At 33.8% G+C, this 18100-nt stretch overlaps 1 protein-coding gene across 1 annotated transcript; it reads left to right on the forward strand.

Annotated features, from left to right (window-relative positions):
* Positions 1-36: 36 nt before the first annotated feature.
* On the forward strand, positions 37-16346 carry LOC139154194 (vomeronasal type-2 receptor 26-like). Its single transcript, XM_070728625.1, has 6 exons — positions 37-167; positions 1346-1517; positions 10439-11293; positions 12908-13135; positions 14840-14966; positions 15445-16346. The coding sequence occupies exons 2-6, from the start codon at positions 1380-1382 to the stop codon at positions 16344-16346; spliced, it is 2250 nt and encodes a 749-aa protein (XP_070584726.1). The 5' UTR covers positions 37-167; positions 1346-1379.
* The last annotated feature ends 1754 nt before the right edge of the window (positions 16347-18100 follow it).

The following is an 18100-nucleotide window of genomic DNA, read 5'->3' on the forward strand; positions in this document are numbered from 1 at the left end:
AAAGTCTATAATCACAATTGTAATGTTAGTAAACCTCTTCCTATTCGTCATAAATATGTTCAGTCTGGAGATCTCAGAATAGCTGGAATTATTTCTCAAGTCTATATCTTTTCCAGTCCTGTTACTTTCATTCAACATCCTTCTCTGGAAATTCTTGATGACTTTGCGTAAGTCTTGCATGCTTGCAGTATTGAATTAAATTAAATTTCTCAAGATAATCTCCACTATAGCTACAAAACTCCAGTAATCTGTTTAATCAGGTTTTTTTAAAAACATATTGATTTATATCTCACACTTGGAAATCATCTTTCTTACAGAACAACTTTTAAACATTAATATTGAGATTTGGAATCTTTCTGCCAATATTGGCATTCTTCAGTTGAATGAATAGTATGAATAGTACCAAAACACTTTGATAACAATGTCTATAGCATAACCACTAAGGAGAAACACTCAAGAGATAGAACAAGCACCTAGATTGTGTTTCACTCAAATTAATCTAACATTAGCTAAGATTAGTTGTATTCTTCCTTTTTGCATTATTATTATCAGAAGTAATATTCTTAAATAAACCTTCATTTCCATCCAGCATGGATAGGATAGGATAGGAATAGAATAGAATAGAATAGAATTCTTTATTGGCCAAGTGTGATTGGACACACAAGCAATTTGTCTTTGGTATCTATGCTCTCAGTGTACATAAAAAGACAAGATACGTTTGTCAAGAATCATAAGGTACAACACTTAATGACTGTCACGGGGAACAAATAAGCAACCAGAAAACAATCAATATCAATATCAATCATAAGGATACAAGCAACAATCGTCATGCAATTGTAAGTGGGAGGAGATGGGTGATAGGAATGATGAGAGGACCAATAGTAATAGTAATGCAACCTTAGTGAATAGTTTGACAGTGTTGCGGGCACAGTAACAGTATTTGGGGAAAAACTGTTCTTGTGTCTTTTATTATGAAGCTGGTTTGTGATACTGTGAATTCTTCATAAACACAAAATTAAGTATGCCAATTTACTTGATTTACTTGAATGCTTGATTGCTCAGAAATATCCAAGCAAAAGTGGGAGTTTGCATTTACTTAATCCAGTCATGTTTTTTTTTTTAATACAATTGATAAAATGCTCAGCAATTAACGTGATTTCAGTATAAATATCATCAAAACTTTTGGAAACCTTTACTTTACTTTTAAAGCAGCATGTAGTTTTCCTTGCAGCGTATTGTTTCAGAGTTACCAACACATTCTGGCCTTCGTTTTTGCTATAAAAGAAATCAATGAAAATGCCCAGATTTTACCCAATGTCACCATGGGATTCGACATCTATAATAGCTACTTCAGTCCAAGCTGGACCTTCCTTGCCTCAATGGAGCTTCTCTTTGCTCAAAATAGATTCATTCCAAATTTTAAGTGTGGCATTCAAAACAATCCAGCTGCAGTCATTGGAGCACCTGATATCTGTCTCCACATGGCAACCATACTGGACATCTATAAAGTTTCCCAGGTAAAGTATGTTGATGACACAGTATGAGCCAAGCAAGCCATTCACTATTCTTGTTGTTGTTTGGATTCAGTTTGTAGCTGAGGGTTGGGAAAGGGTATGATTGAAACATGCAACTTACATTATGCTAGAAGAGAAAATTCTTGAATTAAATGATACACAAAATTTGCAATTTTGTGTATCTGCAGGTATGGGTAATACTTGGTTTTTGTTTTAAGTTTCATTTATGTACTAAGTGTTCTGTCTAGCTGGATTAATTATCAGAAATAAAGAACCCCACACACATTGGTTTCAAATACACTTTGGCAAAGTCTCTTAGTAAAACAATACTTTATTTATTGATTTATTGATTTATTAATTTATTGATTTATTTATTGGTTGATTTGATTTGCATTCCACCCCTCTCTGAAGATTGGTTAACCCTTGAACAATACATGGGTTAATGCAAGGAATGTGATGTTGGCCATGTTTCTCTCATTAGCAGGAGAGTCCAGGATGCCAGGCAGGATAAAGTCATAAATCTCCACTACTGATATGCCTTCTTTAATTAACTACTCACACAGTCCAGGGAATATTACAGCTCATTCAAAAAGCAGGAACTGAAATCCATGGACACAGAAGAGGTCTCTCTCAGCTCTGAGGCATCTTCCTCCATGCTAAATGCTGTTTACTACACTCCCTTTCCCATCAGCCTGTCCCTTATATACTGACAAGGTGTGGCCAAGTGTCCCATAGATTTATTCAATGTCCAAAAAGAAAACCTCCTAGAAAGATATTCATGGCTGGATCTCATCCTCTTGATTCTTGCATCTAACAGGGGGTCTTGATCTTTATTTATTTATTTGTTTGTTTGTTTGTTTGTTTATTTATTTATTTTTAGATTTGTATGCCGCCCCTCTCCGCGGACTCGGGGCGGCTCACAACATCTTCAAAGTCCCCATCATCCTCTGACTCAGATATTTCCATAACTGAGGGTTCAACAGTTTCTGGTGATTCCCCAGTCTCCAACTCCCCTTCATTCTAACTTTCAGACTTATGTGACAAGAACACTGGCCTACTATGCCAGTACTGCTCTGTCTCCTGGTCCTCAAAATCCATGACTAGCTAAGTCAGATGTGGTCCACTCACAACACTAAGTTCATTTCAGAGTCTGTTTCTGGATCACAAAGCAATACATCATTTCAGTCTCAACTCAATTTGGGAAGACTCACTCATTACTTCAGGCATCTCCCTGAAGTAATAAATTTCTTCTAAAGCTAAGAAACAATATTTTTTAGGAAAAGTCATTAATTCAGATTTTGATTTTATATTGATTTCATAATCAGCATATAAACTTGATAAGGAGAAGAAGCTTCTTAACAACTCAAAAGCTTCCATGCACCTGTATTATCAGGATTGTGCACTGAAACATCCATTAACATTTGGTCTTTATTTTTAAAAGAAATATCAGAGGGTTTGTGTATTTATGTGTGTTCTTCCAAATTTAGCCTTAATCAGTAGGGTATGTGTTCAAATCAATTTCCTTCTAAGGCAGATGTTTTACATTCATATTGCTCTTGTGTCCACATGGAAAAAATAGACATAGCCCAATTTGTTCAAAATCATCATAGGCATACATGAGTATATCCATGATATATCCCAACTGCTGTTTGAATAGTAGAATGACAATTTAGAAAGGATAACACCATTTAAAAAGCCAATTTGATGTAGTGATTACGGCACTGGATTTGAAACTGGGTGATGCAACTTTTAGTCTCATCTTAAGCATGAATCCAACTGAACGATCTGCTCTAGATTTGCCCTGCTCTAGAAAGTAGGAAATAAACAAACCACTTGTGATATCTTGCTAAGAAAACTGAAGGGATTTTCCAAGCAGTCACCAGTATGGATACTGTTCCAAAGCGGGGTGGAATGAGGGGCAGGGAATACTTACACATTCAACATACTTTATTTGTTTGTTTGCTTGCTTGCTTGCTTGTTTGTTTGTTTATTTATTTTTCCAATACACAATGAGGGTTTTAGTGGGTATATATATATATACACACATAGTAAAATACATGATGAAGTTTATAGAGGAGATACTCATAGTAAAATATATCTAAGAAAGAATAGAAAAGAAGGTATAGTAATAGAACATATCAATGAAAGAATAGAAGAAGAGATATAGGAATAGAAGAAAGGTATAGGCGATATAGGAGAGCAATAGGACAGGGGACGGAAGGCACTCTAGTGCACTTGTACTCACCCCTTACTGAATGTTTAGGATTCTGGATAGGTCAACTGTAGATAATCTAAGGGTAAAGTGTTGGGGGTTTGGGGATGACACTATGGATTCCGGTAATGAGTTCCACGCTTCGACAACTCAGTTACTGAAGTCATATTTTTTACAGTCAAGTTTGGAGACATTAAAATTAAGTTTAAGTCTGTTGTGTGCTCTTGTGTTGCTGTGGTTGAAGCTGAAGTAGTTGCCGACAGCCAGGATGTTGCAGCATATGATCTTGTGGGCAATACTTAGATCTTGTTTAAGGCGTCTTAGTTCTAAGCTTTCTAGGCCCAGGATTGAAAGTCTAGTCTCTTAGGGTATTCTATTTCAAGTGGAGGAGTGAAGGGCTCTTCTGGTGTAGTATCTTTGGACATTTTCAAGGGTGTTAATGTCTGAGATGCGAAATGGGTTCCAAACAGATGAACTGTATTCGAGAGTCTGTCAAAAGTTTTGTAAGCTCTGGTAAGTAGTGTGAGATTGCCGGAGCAGAAGCTACGTAGGATTAGGTATACAACTCTTGAAGCCTTCTTGGCTATGTTGTTGCAGTGGGCTTTGGCACTTAAATCTTTTGTTATTAATATACGGAGGTCTTTCTAAAAAAAATGTATTTATTATTTAAAAAAAAAAAAAAAACCAATACATGGTCATATTTACAGATGAATCTACATCATATATACATTCCTATCAACATTATCTTTTGATTGCTTTAGATTTCTTGATGTTTTATTTCAATGTTTAGTTTGAGTTTCTTTTTTTTGTCCATTGGTACCATTTTGTCCAGATTTCATAGTAGTCCGATTCTTTTTGGTTATTGAGTTCCATTGTCAATCTGTCCATCTCTGCGCAGTCGTATATTTTCTTGATGATCTCGTTGTCTTCAGGTATTTGCGGGTTTTTCCAGTTCTGTGCAAATACAATCCTTGTCGCTGTTGTTACATGCAAGCTTAAATATTTTACATTTTTAGGATAAGTCCCTCTCATAATACCCAGTAGAAAGAACTCTGGGGTATATTCCATTTTTGTATTTGTTATTTGACACAACCCATTTTTTATTTTTTTCCCCAACATTTTCTTGTCTCTGGACTTAACCACCATAGATAAAAGAAGGTGCTTTGAGTCTTATTACATTTCCAACACATTGGGCTGAAATTTTTGTGCATTTTGGCTAATCTTTTGGGTGGGAGATGCCAACGGTATAACATTTTGTATCGGTTTTCTTTGTATGTTGTGGATTTTGTTAGTTTAATATTTCTCTTTCAAATCTGTTCCCATTCCTATATATATATATATATATATATATATATATATATATATATATATATATATATATATATATATATATATATATATATATATATATACATACACATACATACATACATACATACATACATACATACATACATACATATATATATATAATGGCCGACATTTTTCTCCCAAGCAATAATTGTTCCTTTGACTATCTCCTCTGGTCTTTCATATTCCATCAAATATTTATATATTTTTGATGTTGCTTTTTCTTCCGGGCCTGTCAGTAGTTTATCTAGTGGTTGGATTGTTCTTTCTATACCTGTTAGTTCCATATCCTTTTTATATCTAGCTTTAATTTGTAGATATGTCCACCAATCTATATTTATGTTTTGTATTATTAATTCTTCCCTGCTTTTAAGTTTACAGATCGTAAACTTTATATTTGATCTTTTTTGTCATTTCTATTGTATTTGGGCAGATAAGAGCTTCCATTGTGGATATCCAATTTGGTGTTTTTATATAATGTGTATGTCTTACCTCTTTCCATGTTTTAAGTAAAGATTGTCTAATTAGATGTCTATTAAAGTATTTTGGTGTTTTTTCTCCCATATCCCATAGATAAGCATGCCAACCTTTCTCTAAATCATGGCCTTCCAATTGTAAAATTCGTTTGTTATCAAGATTGATCCATTCTTTTATCCACATCAATGAGGCTGCTTTATAATATATTTTCCAATCTGGCATTCCGAATCCCGCTCTGTTTTTTATATCTTGTAGATCTATTATCTTTATCCTCAATTTTTTGCCTTGCCATATGAATTTAGATATTATTTTATTTAATTCAGTAAAAAAATTAGAGTTCATTTTTATTGGAATGGTTTGAAATAGGTATAGAAATTTCAGAAGTATGCTCATTTTAATAGATGCTATTCTTCCCATAAAGGACAATTGTAAGTTGCCCCATTTTCCTAATTCTGCTTCAGTTTGATTGACTAATTTTATGTAATTATCTTTTTTTACTGTTGAGCATCTATTGGTTAAATTTATTCCTAAATATTTAATTTTTTTCGTATACGTAAATCCTAATTTTGTTTCTAATTCCTCGGTTTGCTTATTCGTCATATTTTTGGTCATAAATTTTGTTTTTTGTTTATTAATTTTTAGGCCTGCTATCTCTCCATATTCTTTTATTTTCCCGATTAAATGCTGCCCTGACTCTAATGGTTCTTCTAAAAAAAACCACTAATTCATCCGCAAAGGCCTGCAATTTATATTCCTCTTTTTTATTTTTGTTCCTTTGATGTTGTTGTCTTTATGGATCTCATAAAGTTTTGAGTACCAGTATAAAGAATAAGGGAGATAGCGGGTATCCTTGTCTAACTCCTTTATTTATTTGGAATGTTTTAGTTATTCCATTGTTAACTATTACCTTGGACTTCTGAGTGGTGTATATATTGTCTATTAGCTGTTCAAATTTGGAGCCGAATTTCATTTGCTTTATTAATCTTTTCATATATTGCCAATTCACGTTGTTGAAAGCTTTCTGTGTATCCAGAAAAGTCAGTGCAGTTTGTTTATCAGGATGTGCTTCGTAATATTCAATTATATCTAATACAATTCTTGTATTATTCCTGGTTTGTCTCGATGGTAGAAAACCATTCTGATCAATGTGTATAGTTTTCTTTAGTATTTTCTTTAATCTTTCAGATAGTATTGAAGTGAAGATTTTGTAATCTGTGTTTAGAAGAGCAATTGGTCTATAGTCATTGACTTGGTTTGTATTGGCACCTTCTTTCGGTATCATGGTGATATATATCTCTTTCCATGTTTCGGATATTTCAGCTTCCAACAATGCTTCATTGTAAACTTCTAACTGTAGTTGTTCTATAGTCTTTCCAAAGTGTTTGTAATACTCCCCTGGATAACCATCCGGACCTGGCGATTTATTACCTTTCTGTTTTTTAATTGCATTTTGAATCTCTATTGAGGTAATCTCTCTATTTAACATTTCCCTATCTTCTTCATTTATTTCCATCACATTATTTTGTTGCAATTATTTATCTATTTTAGTTGTATCTATTACCTCTTGTGAATATAATTTCTCATAATATTGTAGAATAATTTCTTCTAATTTTTGTTCATTATGTTGTAATCTCTCTTCTACGTCAGTTAATTGGTGTATCATCCTATTTTCCTTTTCTTTTTTAATTTTATGTGCCATCTATCTGCCTGGTTTGTTTGCATTTTTGAAGAATGTTTGCCTGGCTAGCTTGATATTCTGACTATATTCTTGTTGGTCTAGTAGATTTAACTCATGTTTATAACCCATTAAAGATTCATATATTTTCTTTTTCTCCAGTAATTCTTGATGTTGCTTTTCTAATTTTTTAAATGTTTTCTATTATCATATTATATTTCTTTCTTCTTTTTTATTTCTTTCTATATTGTATGCTATAGTAATACCTGTTATGTAAGCCTTAAGAGTATCCCACAGGTTTTGAGTGGTTGCTGGTTGTTTTTGATTTTCTTCTATAAAAATCCAATCTCTTTTGTTATATTCTTCTTCTAATAATATATGTAGATTTAATTTCCATCTTTTATTATGATTTTTAGTCCCTTTCCAGGTTACCACTAATGGGTTATGGTCTGCCCAAATATTTGTGTCTATTTCAACTATTCCAATGTCTTGTAGCATTTCACTATTTGCCCATACCATATCTATTCTTGAATAGGATCCATTTGGCACTGAGTAGAATGTGTATTGCCTTTTTTTGGGGTGTGTTAGCCTTCATAAGTCTGTCAAATTTAATTCTTCTACCACATGTTTAAATGTGTTAGGCAGCATAGTTCTATTTGTTTTTTTTATTTTTACCTTTCCTATGATCTTTATCTTTATCTATAATTCCATTGTAATCTCCTATTATGCAAATATTTTTATTCTCTAAATGTTAATATTTTTTGTGTAGTTTCTTATAAAATTCTTTTTGTTTTTGTTTGGGGCATATATATTTATTAAATTTATTTTCCTTTCATTTAATTTGATTTCTGTAATTAAAAATCTTCCTTTCGGGTCTGAATAAATTTCTTTCCCTGTTATTTCTTTTTAAATATAAGTTACTACTCCTTTCTTTTTTTTTGTTTCCTAATGATGTATATAATATCCCCAATTTTGTATTCTCTAGATTCTTTTTTCTGTTTCTTTTATATGTGTCTCCTGGAGACATATAGTATCTGCTTTTTGTATATGTTTTTCTTCTTTTCTCTGGGGAATTTAATCCTTTAATGTTTATCAAAATCAATTTAATTTCTTTATTCATTCGTTTAGTTTGTTGTTTCTTTTAGTTGTTTTCCTCTTTTTTCTTTTATTTTTACTTGTTAACTTTCGCTGCTGCCTGCGTTCTAGTTCTTAACCCCTCTTCTTTCTGAACTTGGTCTCCCCCTTCTTTGGGCCTTTCCTTTCCTTCCTCTTGTTTTTCTTCCTGTCTGTCTTCTTGGCTCATTCCTTCTAATCTATCCTCACTTTCTGTCTCTGTTATTTCCTCTATACCTTGAAGTTGCTCATTTATTTCATGTGCTCTTTCTAATGTATCTACTTTAATCTTCTTTCCGTCCCAGCTTATGATCATTCCTTCAGGAATGATCCATCTAAAGTTTAAGTGTTTTTTGTTTAGAGTAGATGCCAAAAATGTATATTCATTTCTTTGCTCCCTAACTGTTTTAGGTAACTGCTTTAGTATGTTAATCTCCCTTTCTTTGTATGACCAAATCTTCCCTCTTTTGACCATAAGGATGCTACCCCTTATCCCTTGCAAATTTAACGTGTATTTCCCTGGGCAGATGGTGGCACCGGGCATAGTTCGTCTGTATCCTAAAGGCTTCATCTATTTCATTTTTAACCTTGTTTTTATCCTTTTAGAGTATTTCTCCTATCAGTTCCACTATTCTATCTTCTATAACTTCCTCTCTTGTTTCTGTAATGTTTTGGAACTTCAGGAAATATGATGCCCTATCCATTTCCAGATTTATTAATTGATATTCAAGATCTTTATGAGATTTAATTGTGTTTTGTTCTACGTTTTCTATTTTTTTCCCATTGCATTCTGTCTTGAGTTCTACCATTTTGATTTGATCCTTGTGTTTCTTGATATCCCCTCTCATCAATTTCATACTATTATTTAACTTTAAGATATCTGATTTTAACTCAGTATGATTCTGCATCATCATTTGCTGTAATTTAACCATAGTTTCTTGTGCCGTATTTAATGTTAAATTCATAATTTGTAGTAATGTTGTATTCTCTGTTTCCCCTGCTTTCTCTAATTTAAATAGATCTTCAATAGATCTTTGGCTTGCTGGGGATGTACCCCCTGTGGCCCCTGTTATTTGCTGTTTTTGCATCCTTTTATAGTCATTGTGGTTGTATTGGCGGTTGACATTTCTTTCAGTATTTTGTTTTGCTTTTCTAATATATCAAAGATTTTATCCCAAGCCACCATTCACCAAATCCTCCACACAATATTCTGTTATTTTTCAACTTATAGCTATCAATATTTTATATTTGAAAATCTATATATATTTATAACAAACAATTTCTAATATAATTTCTTCTTATATCAATATCAGTTAAATATAAACAATGATGTTTAGTATACCATCGGTAATATCCCACAAGTAATAGACAATAATATTTGTTTTTGTCTAATAACTGTAAATATATACAGGAATATTTGTTTCAGTCTAATAACTGTAGATATGTAAATACATTTGTAAGTATGTACACAGTTAGCAAATTAGAAATTTAGGTAGTAAGGAATACAAGTTGTAAATTCTTAAATTCAAACACTGTTTGTAAATATGTCAACTCTATTAACACTATTAAATTTATTATATTTGTTAACTATTGTTAAATATTATTCAATCTCTGATATCCTATAGTTTAATCTTATAATTTTATAGTCTAATAATCTTATAATCTTATATTCTTATATCTGAAACTATCTTAACTATCTAAACTATCTAAATTATATATTTCAATTATAGGAATACAATATATTCATTCAACAATGATACAAAATAGTAAACTTAGTACTTATATGGTTCTATAGATAGATTTTGCCTTGAGGGACAGGAGATATAAATAAATATTAAAGTAAAAGGTAAGAAAGGAAAGAGCAGTAGAGGAGCTGTAGGTTGCAGGATATTTTGTTTGTTAGAGAGCAAATTATTAGTTTCTAGATGGAGAGTAATTGATTGGTTTATAATTGATCCCATGACTTTGCATAGGACGCAGCATAGTGAAATTGGTCTGTAGTTATCAGCAAGAGAGGGGTCTTCTTTTTTGAAGATGGGGATGACCATTGCTTTTTTGAAGATGGGGATGACCATTCTTCCCTATAATTTTTCTTAGCTGACTTATGGCTCTGCTCCAATCATGAATAAAGGGACTCAAGCAATTTTCTTCCAACAAATGTTTCCAAATGAATTCCATCAACATAAGGGCCTCCTCCAGCTATTGCTATTCTTTAGATGGATCTGGGTCGGAGTTCTTGCTGTGAACGATGACCAAGGGGAGAAATTTGTACAAGAGGTGCTCCCAATATTTTCTCAGCAGGGAATTTGCTTCGATTTCATTGGAAACTTCCCAAATGTAGCTTTTTACAGTGACTTTGTAGATGTCATGGAGGAAACTCACAAAACCTACTCTACCATTGCGAAAAGCACAGCCAAGGTGATTGTCTTATATGGCACAATGCAATCTATGACCTTTTTGAAAATGTCACTGCAGTATGCAGAAGTGGAGGATACATCAGTGAATACAAAGGTCTGGATCATGAATGCTGAAATGGATTTCACGTCTATATCTCTTCAAAGAGATTGGGATGTCAATTTCCTCCAGAATGCTTTATCCTTTGCAGTTCATTCAAAGGAGGTGCCAGGCTTTCAAGAATTTCTTCTAATCAGAAATCCAACAGAAGCAGAACATGATGGATTTCTAAGGAATTTCTGGGAGCATGGATTCAGGTGCTTGTTTCATACCTTGGATCTAGATAAAAAATATGGCACAATATGTACAGGGAAAGAGAAAATGGCAACCCTTCCAACATCTGTGTTTGAATTTAGTACAACTGGCCACAGTTATAATGTATACAATGCTGTCTATGCTGTAGTTTATGCTTTGGAGGCAATGCATTCATCAAAACTCAACTGCAACCAACTTGTGGGCAGAAGAGGACCAAAGCTTCAGAACCAACAATTGTGGCAGGTAATGTTCAGAGTAGAAATATGCAGGAGAGCTGCAAGTTCAGATAGGCTTTATAGAAGGCTCCACTCCAAAGGAAATTAGGACATATAAGGTCCGTATCTACCTCCAGTTCCATTTTTCCACTGTCTTAAGACCACAGATGACTTGGGAAGCAATTACGTATTAACAGCACAATTACATTTTGTTGATTAAACTATTGGTTTGGCTAAAATTCAAGACAAAAAATTGCAGACATTCTCTGCATTTATTCTATAACTTATCCAGTGCCCTGAACACAAGGAATAGCTTGTTGCTATGGCTCACACACTGAAGTAGACAACCGATTAGGTCCCACAGAGTTGGCCTTCTCTGGGTCCTGTCAACTAAACAATGTTGTCTGGTGGGACCCAGGGGAAAAGCCTTCTCTGTGGCAGCCCCAACCCTCTGGAATCAACTCCCCCCGGAGATCAGGACTGCCCCCACCCTCCTTGCCTTTCGCAAACTCCTTAAAACCCACCTCTGCCATCAGGCATGGGGAAATTGATTCCCCTGAGACGTTCCATTTTATGCATGGTTTGTCTGGGATGTATGAATGTTTTTATATAAGGGGTTTTAAACTGTCTTTAATCATTGGATTTGTACTGTGTTTTGTTGTGGAGAGCCGCTCTGAGTCTCTGGAGAGGGGCAGCATACAAATCTAATTATTAATAATAATAATAATAATAATAATAATAATAATAATAATAACAACAACAACAACAACAATGAACTCATAATAATACAATTATTAGATTATCCACTGTTGACCTCTAGGTCAGTAAGGGACATCCTAATGTTTCTCTTTTACTAGTATCATGTATATAAATATTATATCTTTGTATACCACCAATACGTATGTGAATGAATGAATGAAAGAAAGAAAGAAAGAATGAATGAATGAATGAATGAATGAATAAATAAAATAGAAGCACATTGTTACATAAAAACTTTGGAAATTGATTCTGCCTTTGAATCAGCTCTTGTGTTAGAGCTGTTCATGGTCCTGTTGGTCATATCTTTATATCCAATTATGTTTATTTATTTTGCCTTTATTGTTTTTGCAAATAATGCAAAGCAGTGAGCCTATCTACCATAACTCTCTCTTCCTTTTACCTCCCTGCCCAGAACAATTACTCTTTGAGATGAATTAGGTTGAGAGAGAATGAGTTGGCCCAAGGACTCCCAGCTGTTTTTTTATGGCTAAATTGGGACTTGAACTCATAGTCTCTTTTTTTCTAGCCCAGTTCCTTGTATACCAGACCAAACTAGCTCTACATATTCCATATTCTCCCTATTCCATACTTTCCCTATTCCTCACCATTTCTCAGAAAAATAACAATACAAGTCCCATGAGTACTTTGTGTTGAAAATATATATTTCCCTCTATTCTGAAACTCATTAAGGGAGCAAAAAAAGTTTTTAACGAAGTATACTACTAACATCTTTCAAAGCCTTCCATTACAGAACAATGCCATCCAATATATGTGTACATTTCTCTGTTTAAGAAACTCAGTCTAAGACCACACAAAATGGACTCTGACCAGAATTAGAATGGTTCTTAAATAAATATTTCCTTCCCTCTTCTTTGCAATTTAGCTTCATTCTTTCCTAAGAACAGTTTCATTCAACAACAGTGTTGGAGAAAATATTTTATTTGACAAAAATGGGGAACTCATTGGTGGATTTGATATTAATAACTGGGTCACATTCCCAAACCGGTCATTTTTTAGGATCCAGGTTGGAAGGATAGATCCCATGGCTTCTCCAGACAAATTCTTCAACATTTCTGAAAATTCCATCTTGTGGCCAAAACGTTTTAACCAGGTGAGGTTTGACTAGTTGCATTTTCTTTCATTTAAACACATCCAAACAGCATTTAAAACATTCTGAATTCCCATGTACTGTATTTTTCGGAGTGTAAGACATACTTTAGTTTTTGGGGAGGAAAATAGTGGGGAAAACTCTGCCTACCAGGTATTCATCTGGCTAGCATCATTAGTCTGGTCAGCTTCAGCACATTATTTTATCCCTTGGTTAGGACTAGAAAAAACATTCCTTGAAACAAGTAGCAATGGAAAAAATCCTTCAAAGACTTAGGGCTGGAAAAAACCTTCTTTGGAGAGAATAGAAATGAAAAAAAGCTTGCAAGTCAGTAAGAGCATAAAAATCTTTAGCGCCTCATTAGGGCTGAAAAAAATGGTTTAAAAAAGCTACTTTCAGAGTATAAGACACACCCAATTTTTCAGCCTCTTTTAGGGTTTAGGGCGGGAATTTGCATCTTATACTCCAAAAATATGGTATTTCATAACTCCTTCTCTGGAAAAAACAAAGGATGATTTTGAAGGCTGATTTCCTAGGAACAGAAAAATATTCCTATATATCCCATGTTTGTAGTTAGATACAAAACTTAAATTACTACAAAAAAAGGGTTTTTTTTTAGGTCTGAGTGTTTTCTTAGTTATAGACTCTGAAACCCTGGTCAGGAAAATTAGACTGATATTTTATATGTAAAAGTCCCCCCCTCCCCAAACTTTACATAACCCTACATATTTCACCTGGTGGCTACCATCACCTGGTTCAGCAAGGAGTTATGTCCCATAGTTGCCAAGGAATGTTTTTTTTACGTAATTTTCCGCACCATTAGTTTGATTGGCCTCTGCAGGTCCTTTTGTTTCACTTGTTTATAACATTTAAAGTTATGTTATTTAAAGTTACGTTAATTTAAATAAAGTGACCCAATTTAAATTCCAGCTATTGTCTCTGCATTGTTATTCTGCTTCTGGTGCAAACCTTCTTTTTCATAAATAGCCCTTGTGACTTGATGCCCTCAAAAGTGGCTTCATTCATCAGCTAAACTTTTTACATCAGAGTTTTTATATCTGTCATCTCCATACCACAAAAGGCTTCACTGTAGCAAATCTACATTGCTTCTCAAAGGACTACAATAACATGCAAATTAAGCATTCCCCCCCCCCACCGTCAAATAAATTACAAATGAAAATGTTTGCACATGTAACAACGGAAAAATGAATGGTAAAATATGCACAACATTGTAACTGTGGGTTTCTGTACATAGTAGATTGGGTTTAGCCACAGGATCAACCTCAAGATGGGTCAAAATATGCAAAATAATGGTCATGAAATCATGATTAAAGCATTGCCTTTTTGTACAGGCATGACACCATGTACAGAAGGTGGGGCAGCAGATAGTGCTGGCATAATAATTTGCTAAGATTGGTTTGCCTAGTAGATGATATTAATTGCAAAAATCATCTGCATTCATCTGATAAAGAAATCAAAGGATAAAAAACACTTTCGCTTCAGGAACCAGTTAAAGAAACATAGGGGTACACATTCAAAGAAGTGTGGCTGTAACATCATTGCAGATCAAGTATTCTTTTCAATAAAATTGTGATAATAGTTCAATAGTAGTTATCACTCTGTGCCTAAAATATAAATTATCCAGCAAGGTAGACACTAGGTAAAAGCTTTTTAAAAATCTCAACAATGTTATCAATTTTTGGATAGGCTCATCCCCTTTCTTTGTGTAATGATCCTTGCCAAAGAGGCCATAGCAAGACCAAGAAGGAATCAAGACCATTTTGCTGCTATGATTGCCATCCATGTCCAGAAGGGAAAATTTCAAACAAAGAAGGTAAATATTTGTGAGAAGTAATGGAATAAGTTACCTTATTAACAAGGTTATTTATTTGTATTGTTTATTTATTTAGAGAATTTTTATGACTACCAATGCCATACAAGTGATTCTGGGTAGTGTACAAAGATTAAAACATAACTTCCCCTATGTGTGGAATTTCCCTTGCACTTAAAGCTATTCACAGTGAAAAGGATTGTGAAAATACATTACATACATATTTGTAACTAAGAATGATATACAGATAATACATAATATGTGATATTCAAGACAGAATGAATTACATGACAGCTAAAGGCTTTGGGTATGGCCCAAATTTTCTCTAATCCTCAGTAATTCTCAGTGAATATGATTTCACATTAAAATGGTTAAGTAGCTAATGTCACTGTTGATAACTAACTTCTCTCTCAGAATTATGCAACACTAAGACTAGATGAATGAAATCAATGCAGAGAATTGTTATTTTGTTTTTTTCCAGATATGGAAGACTGTTCTCATTGTCCAGAAGATCATTATTCAAACCATGACAAAGATGCATGCATTCCAAAACAAATAACTTTCTTATCCTATGAAGAACCATTGGGGATCAGTTTAGCTATTTGTGCTCTTTCCTTTTCTTTTATCACAGCTGTGGTGTTTGGAATTTTCATTAAACATCAATACACTCCCATCGTCAAAGCCAACAACCGGAATCTAACTTATGCTCTTCTAGTTTCTCTCCTCCTCTCTTTCCTTTGTGTTTTCTTATTTATTGGGAAACCTGATAAGATTGTGTGTCTTCTTCGACAACCAGCTTTTGGAATAATCTTCTCCTTGGCAGTTTCTTGTATCTTGGCAAAAACATTTGTTGTGGTCCTAGCTTTTATGGCCACCAAACCTGGATCTAGAGTGAGGAAATGGGTGGGGAAAGGAATAGACAGTTTCATTGTTCTCTTTTGTTGCCTTGCTCAAACAACTATTTGCATCATATGGCTGGCAATTTCCCCCCCATATCCAGATTTTGATGTACACTCAATGTCTCAAGAGGTCATCATGGAGTGCAATGAAGGCTCAGTCACTATGTTCTACTGTGTTTTGGGTTTTATGGGTTTCCTGGCTATGATCAGCTTTTCTGCTGCTTTTCTAGCTAGGAGATTACCTGACAGTTTCAATGAAGCCAAATTCATCACTTTCAGCATGTTGGTCTTCTGCAGTGTTTGGCTGTGCTTTATTCCAACCTATTTAAGCACTAAGGGAAAATACATGTTGGCTGTGGAGATCTTCTCCATGATTTCTTCCAGTGCTGGCTTACTGGCATGTATCTTTTTTCCGAAGTGTTTTATCATTGTAATAAGACCTGAACTGAACAATAAACATCAGCTAATGAAAAAAAAGCTTTAAAAATCAACTACCTGTATCTCATAAAAACTTGATAATCAGTTCTTTCACAAAATTTTGTTGTGAGGCTGAATTGAAGAAATGCGAAGCCTTCTCACAAAAGGTTCCCATTTGCTTGTTTGATTAATCTCTTTTACCATTTTCCTCCCTTCCATCCATCCACCCACCCACCCATCCATCCATCCATTTGGCATGTGTTAAGAATTCTTATCTATAAATGGAATACAGATTTTATTTAAAAAGCAGCCAGTCAGTTGACTTTTATGATTTATAATGTTAACAATTGCATTTTAAAATAAAACATTTCAATTTTTAATTGGTAATTCTTGATGTTTTAAATGACCGCTTTAATCCACATTTTTACCTCAATGAAAAGGCAAATCTTTATTAAATCAATTGTCTTAGTAGTTAAGGTGTTGAGCTAAAATCAGAAAACTCAAGTTCAAATCCATCCATAGACTAGAAACTGAGTAACCAGCCATACTTCTTTTTTTATTTTTTAATTATTATTTTTATTTATAAAATATTTTTAAAAACATAACATATATAATCACAATATAACACAATACAGAGGGATAAAAAAAGAAAATGTACATGACAGTCTATTCAGTATTTATATTGGTTGCTCCCTTCCCCACTATTGATTTTCCAATATCTGTTTGAGTTTTAATTTATTTATCATTTCTTCTTCATTCTTTCTAGCCTTTAATCTTGGTTCTCCTCTCTATCCAATTATAGAATTGTTCCAGGTTTCAAAATAATCTGTATCTAATTTGTCCTTTAACTTTAATGTCAGCCTATCCATCTCTACATATGTTAAGATTTTAAATAAAATTTCTTCTTCTGTAGGAACATCTTTATTTTTCCATTTTTGAGTCTATGCTATCCTTGCTGCAGTTAAAATATATAACATTAAATATATTTTTCTTTTCTCATTATTTATCAATGGCTATTCCCAATAAAAATAATTCTGGTTTCAATTTGAGTTTTATCTCTAAAATCTCTTCTTGCCATTGCCTAACTTTCTCCCAGTATTCTCTTGCTTTTTGGCATTCCCACCATATATGATAATAAGTTCCAATATTATTTTGGCATTTCCAACGTGTTCTTGATATATTTTAGAAACATAGAAACATAGAAGATTGACGGCAGAAAAAGACCTAATGGTCCATCTAGTTTGCCCTTATACTATTTCCTGTATTTTATCTTAGGTTGGATATATGTTTATCCCAGGCATGTTTAAATTCAGTTACTGTGGATTTATCAACCACGTCTGCTGGAAGTTTGTTCCAAGCATCTGCTACTCTTTTATTAAAATAATATTTTCTCATGTTGCTTCTGATCATTCTCTCAACTAACCTCAGATTGTGGCCCCTTGTTCTCCTGTTCACTTCCTATTAAAACACTTCCCTCCTGAACCTTATTTAACCTTATTTAACATATTTCAATGTTTCGATCACATCCCCCCTTTCCCTTTTGTCCTCCAGACTATACAGATTGAATTCAATAAGTCTTTCCTGATATGTTTCATGCTTAAGACCTTCCACCATTTTTTTTTGCCTGTCTTTGGACCCATTCAATTATTTCAATATTTTTTTGTAGGCGAGGTTTCCAGAACTGAACACACTATTCCAAATGTGGTCTCGCTAGCGCTCTATACAGCGGGATCACAATCTTCCTCTTCCTCCTTGTTATACCTCTAGCTATGCAGCCAAGCATTCTACTTGCTTTCCCTACTGCCTGACCGCACTGTTCAC

Source organism: Erythrolamprus reginae, chromosome Z, assembly GCF_031021105.1.
Source record: "Erythrolamprus reginae isolate rEryReg1 chromosome Z, rEryReg1.hap1, whole genome shotgun sequence".
Taxonomy (NCBI): domain Eukaryota; kingdom Metazoa; phylum Chordata; class Lepidosauria; order Squamata; family Dipsadidae; genus Erythrolamprus; species Erythrolamprus reginae.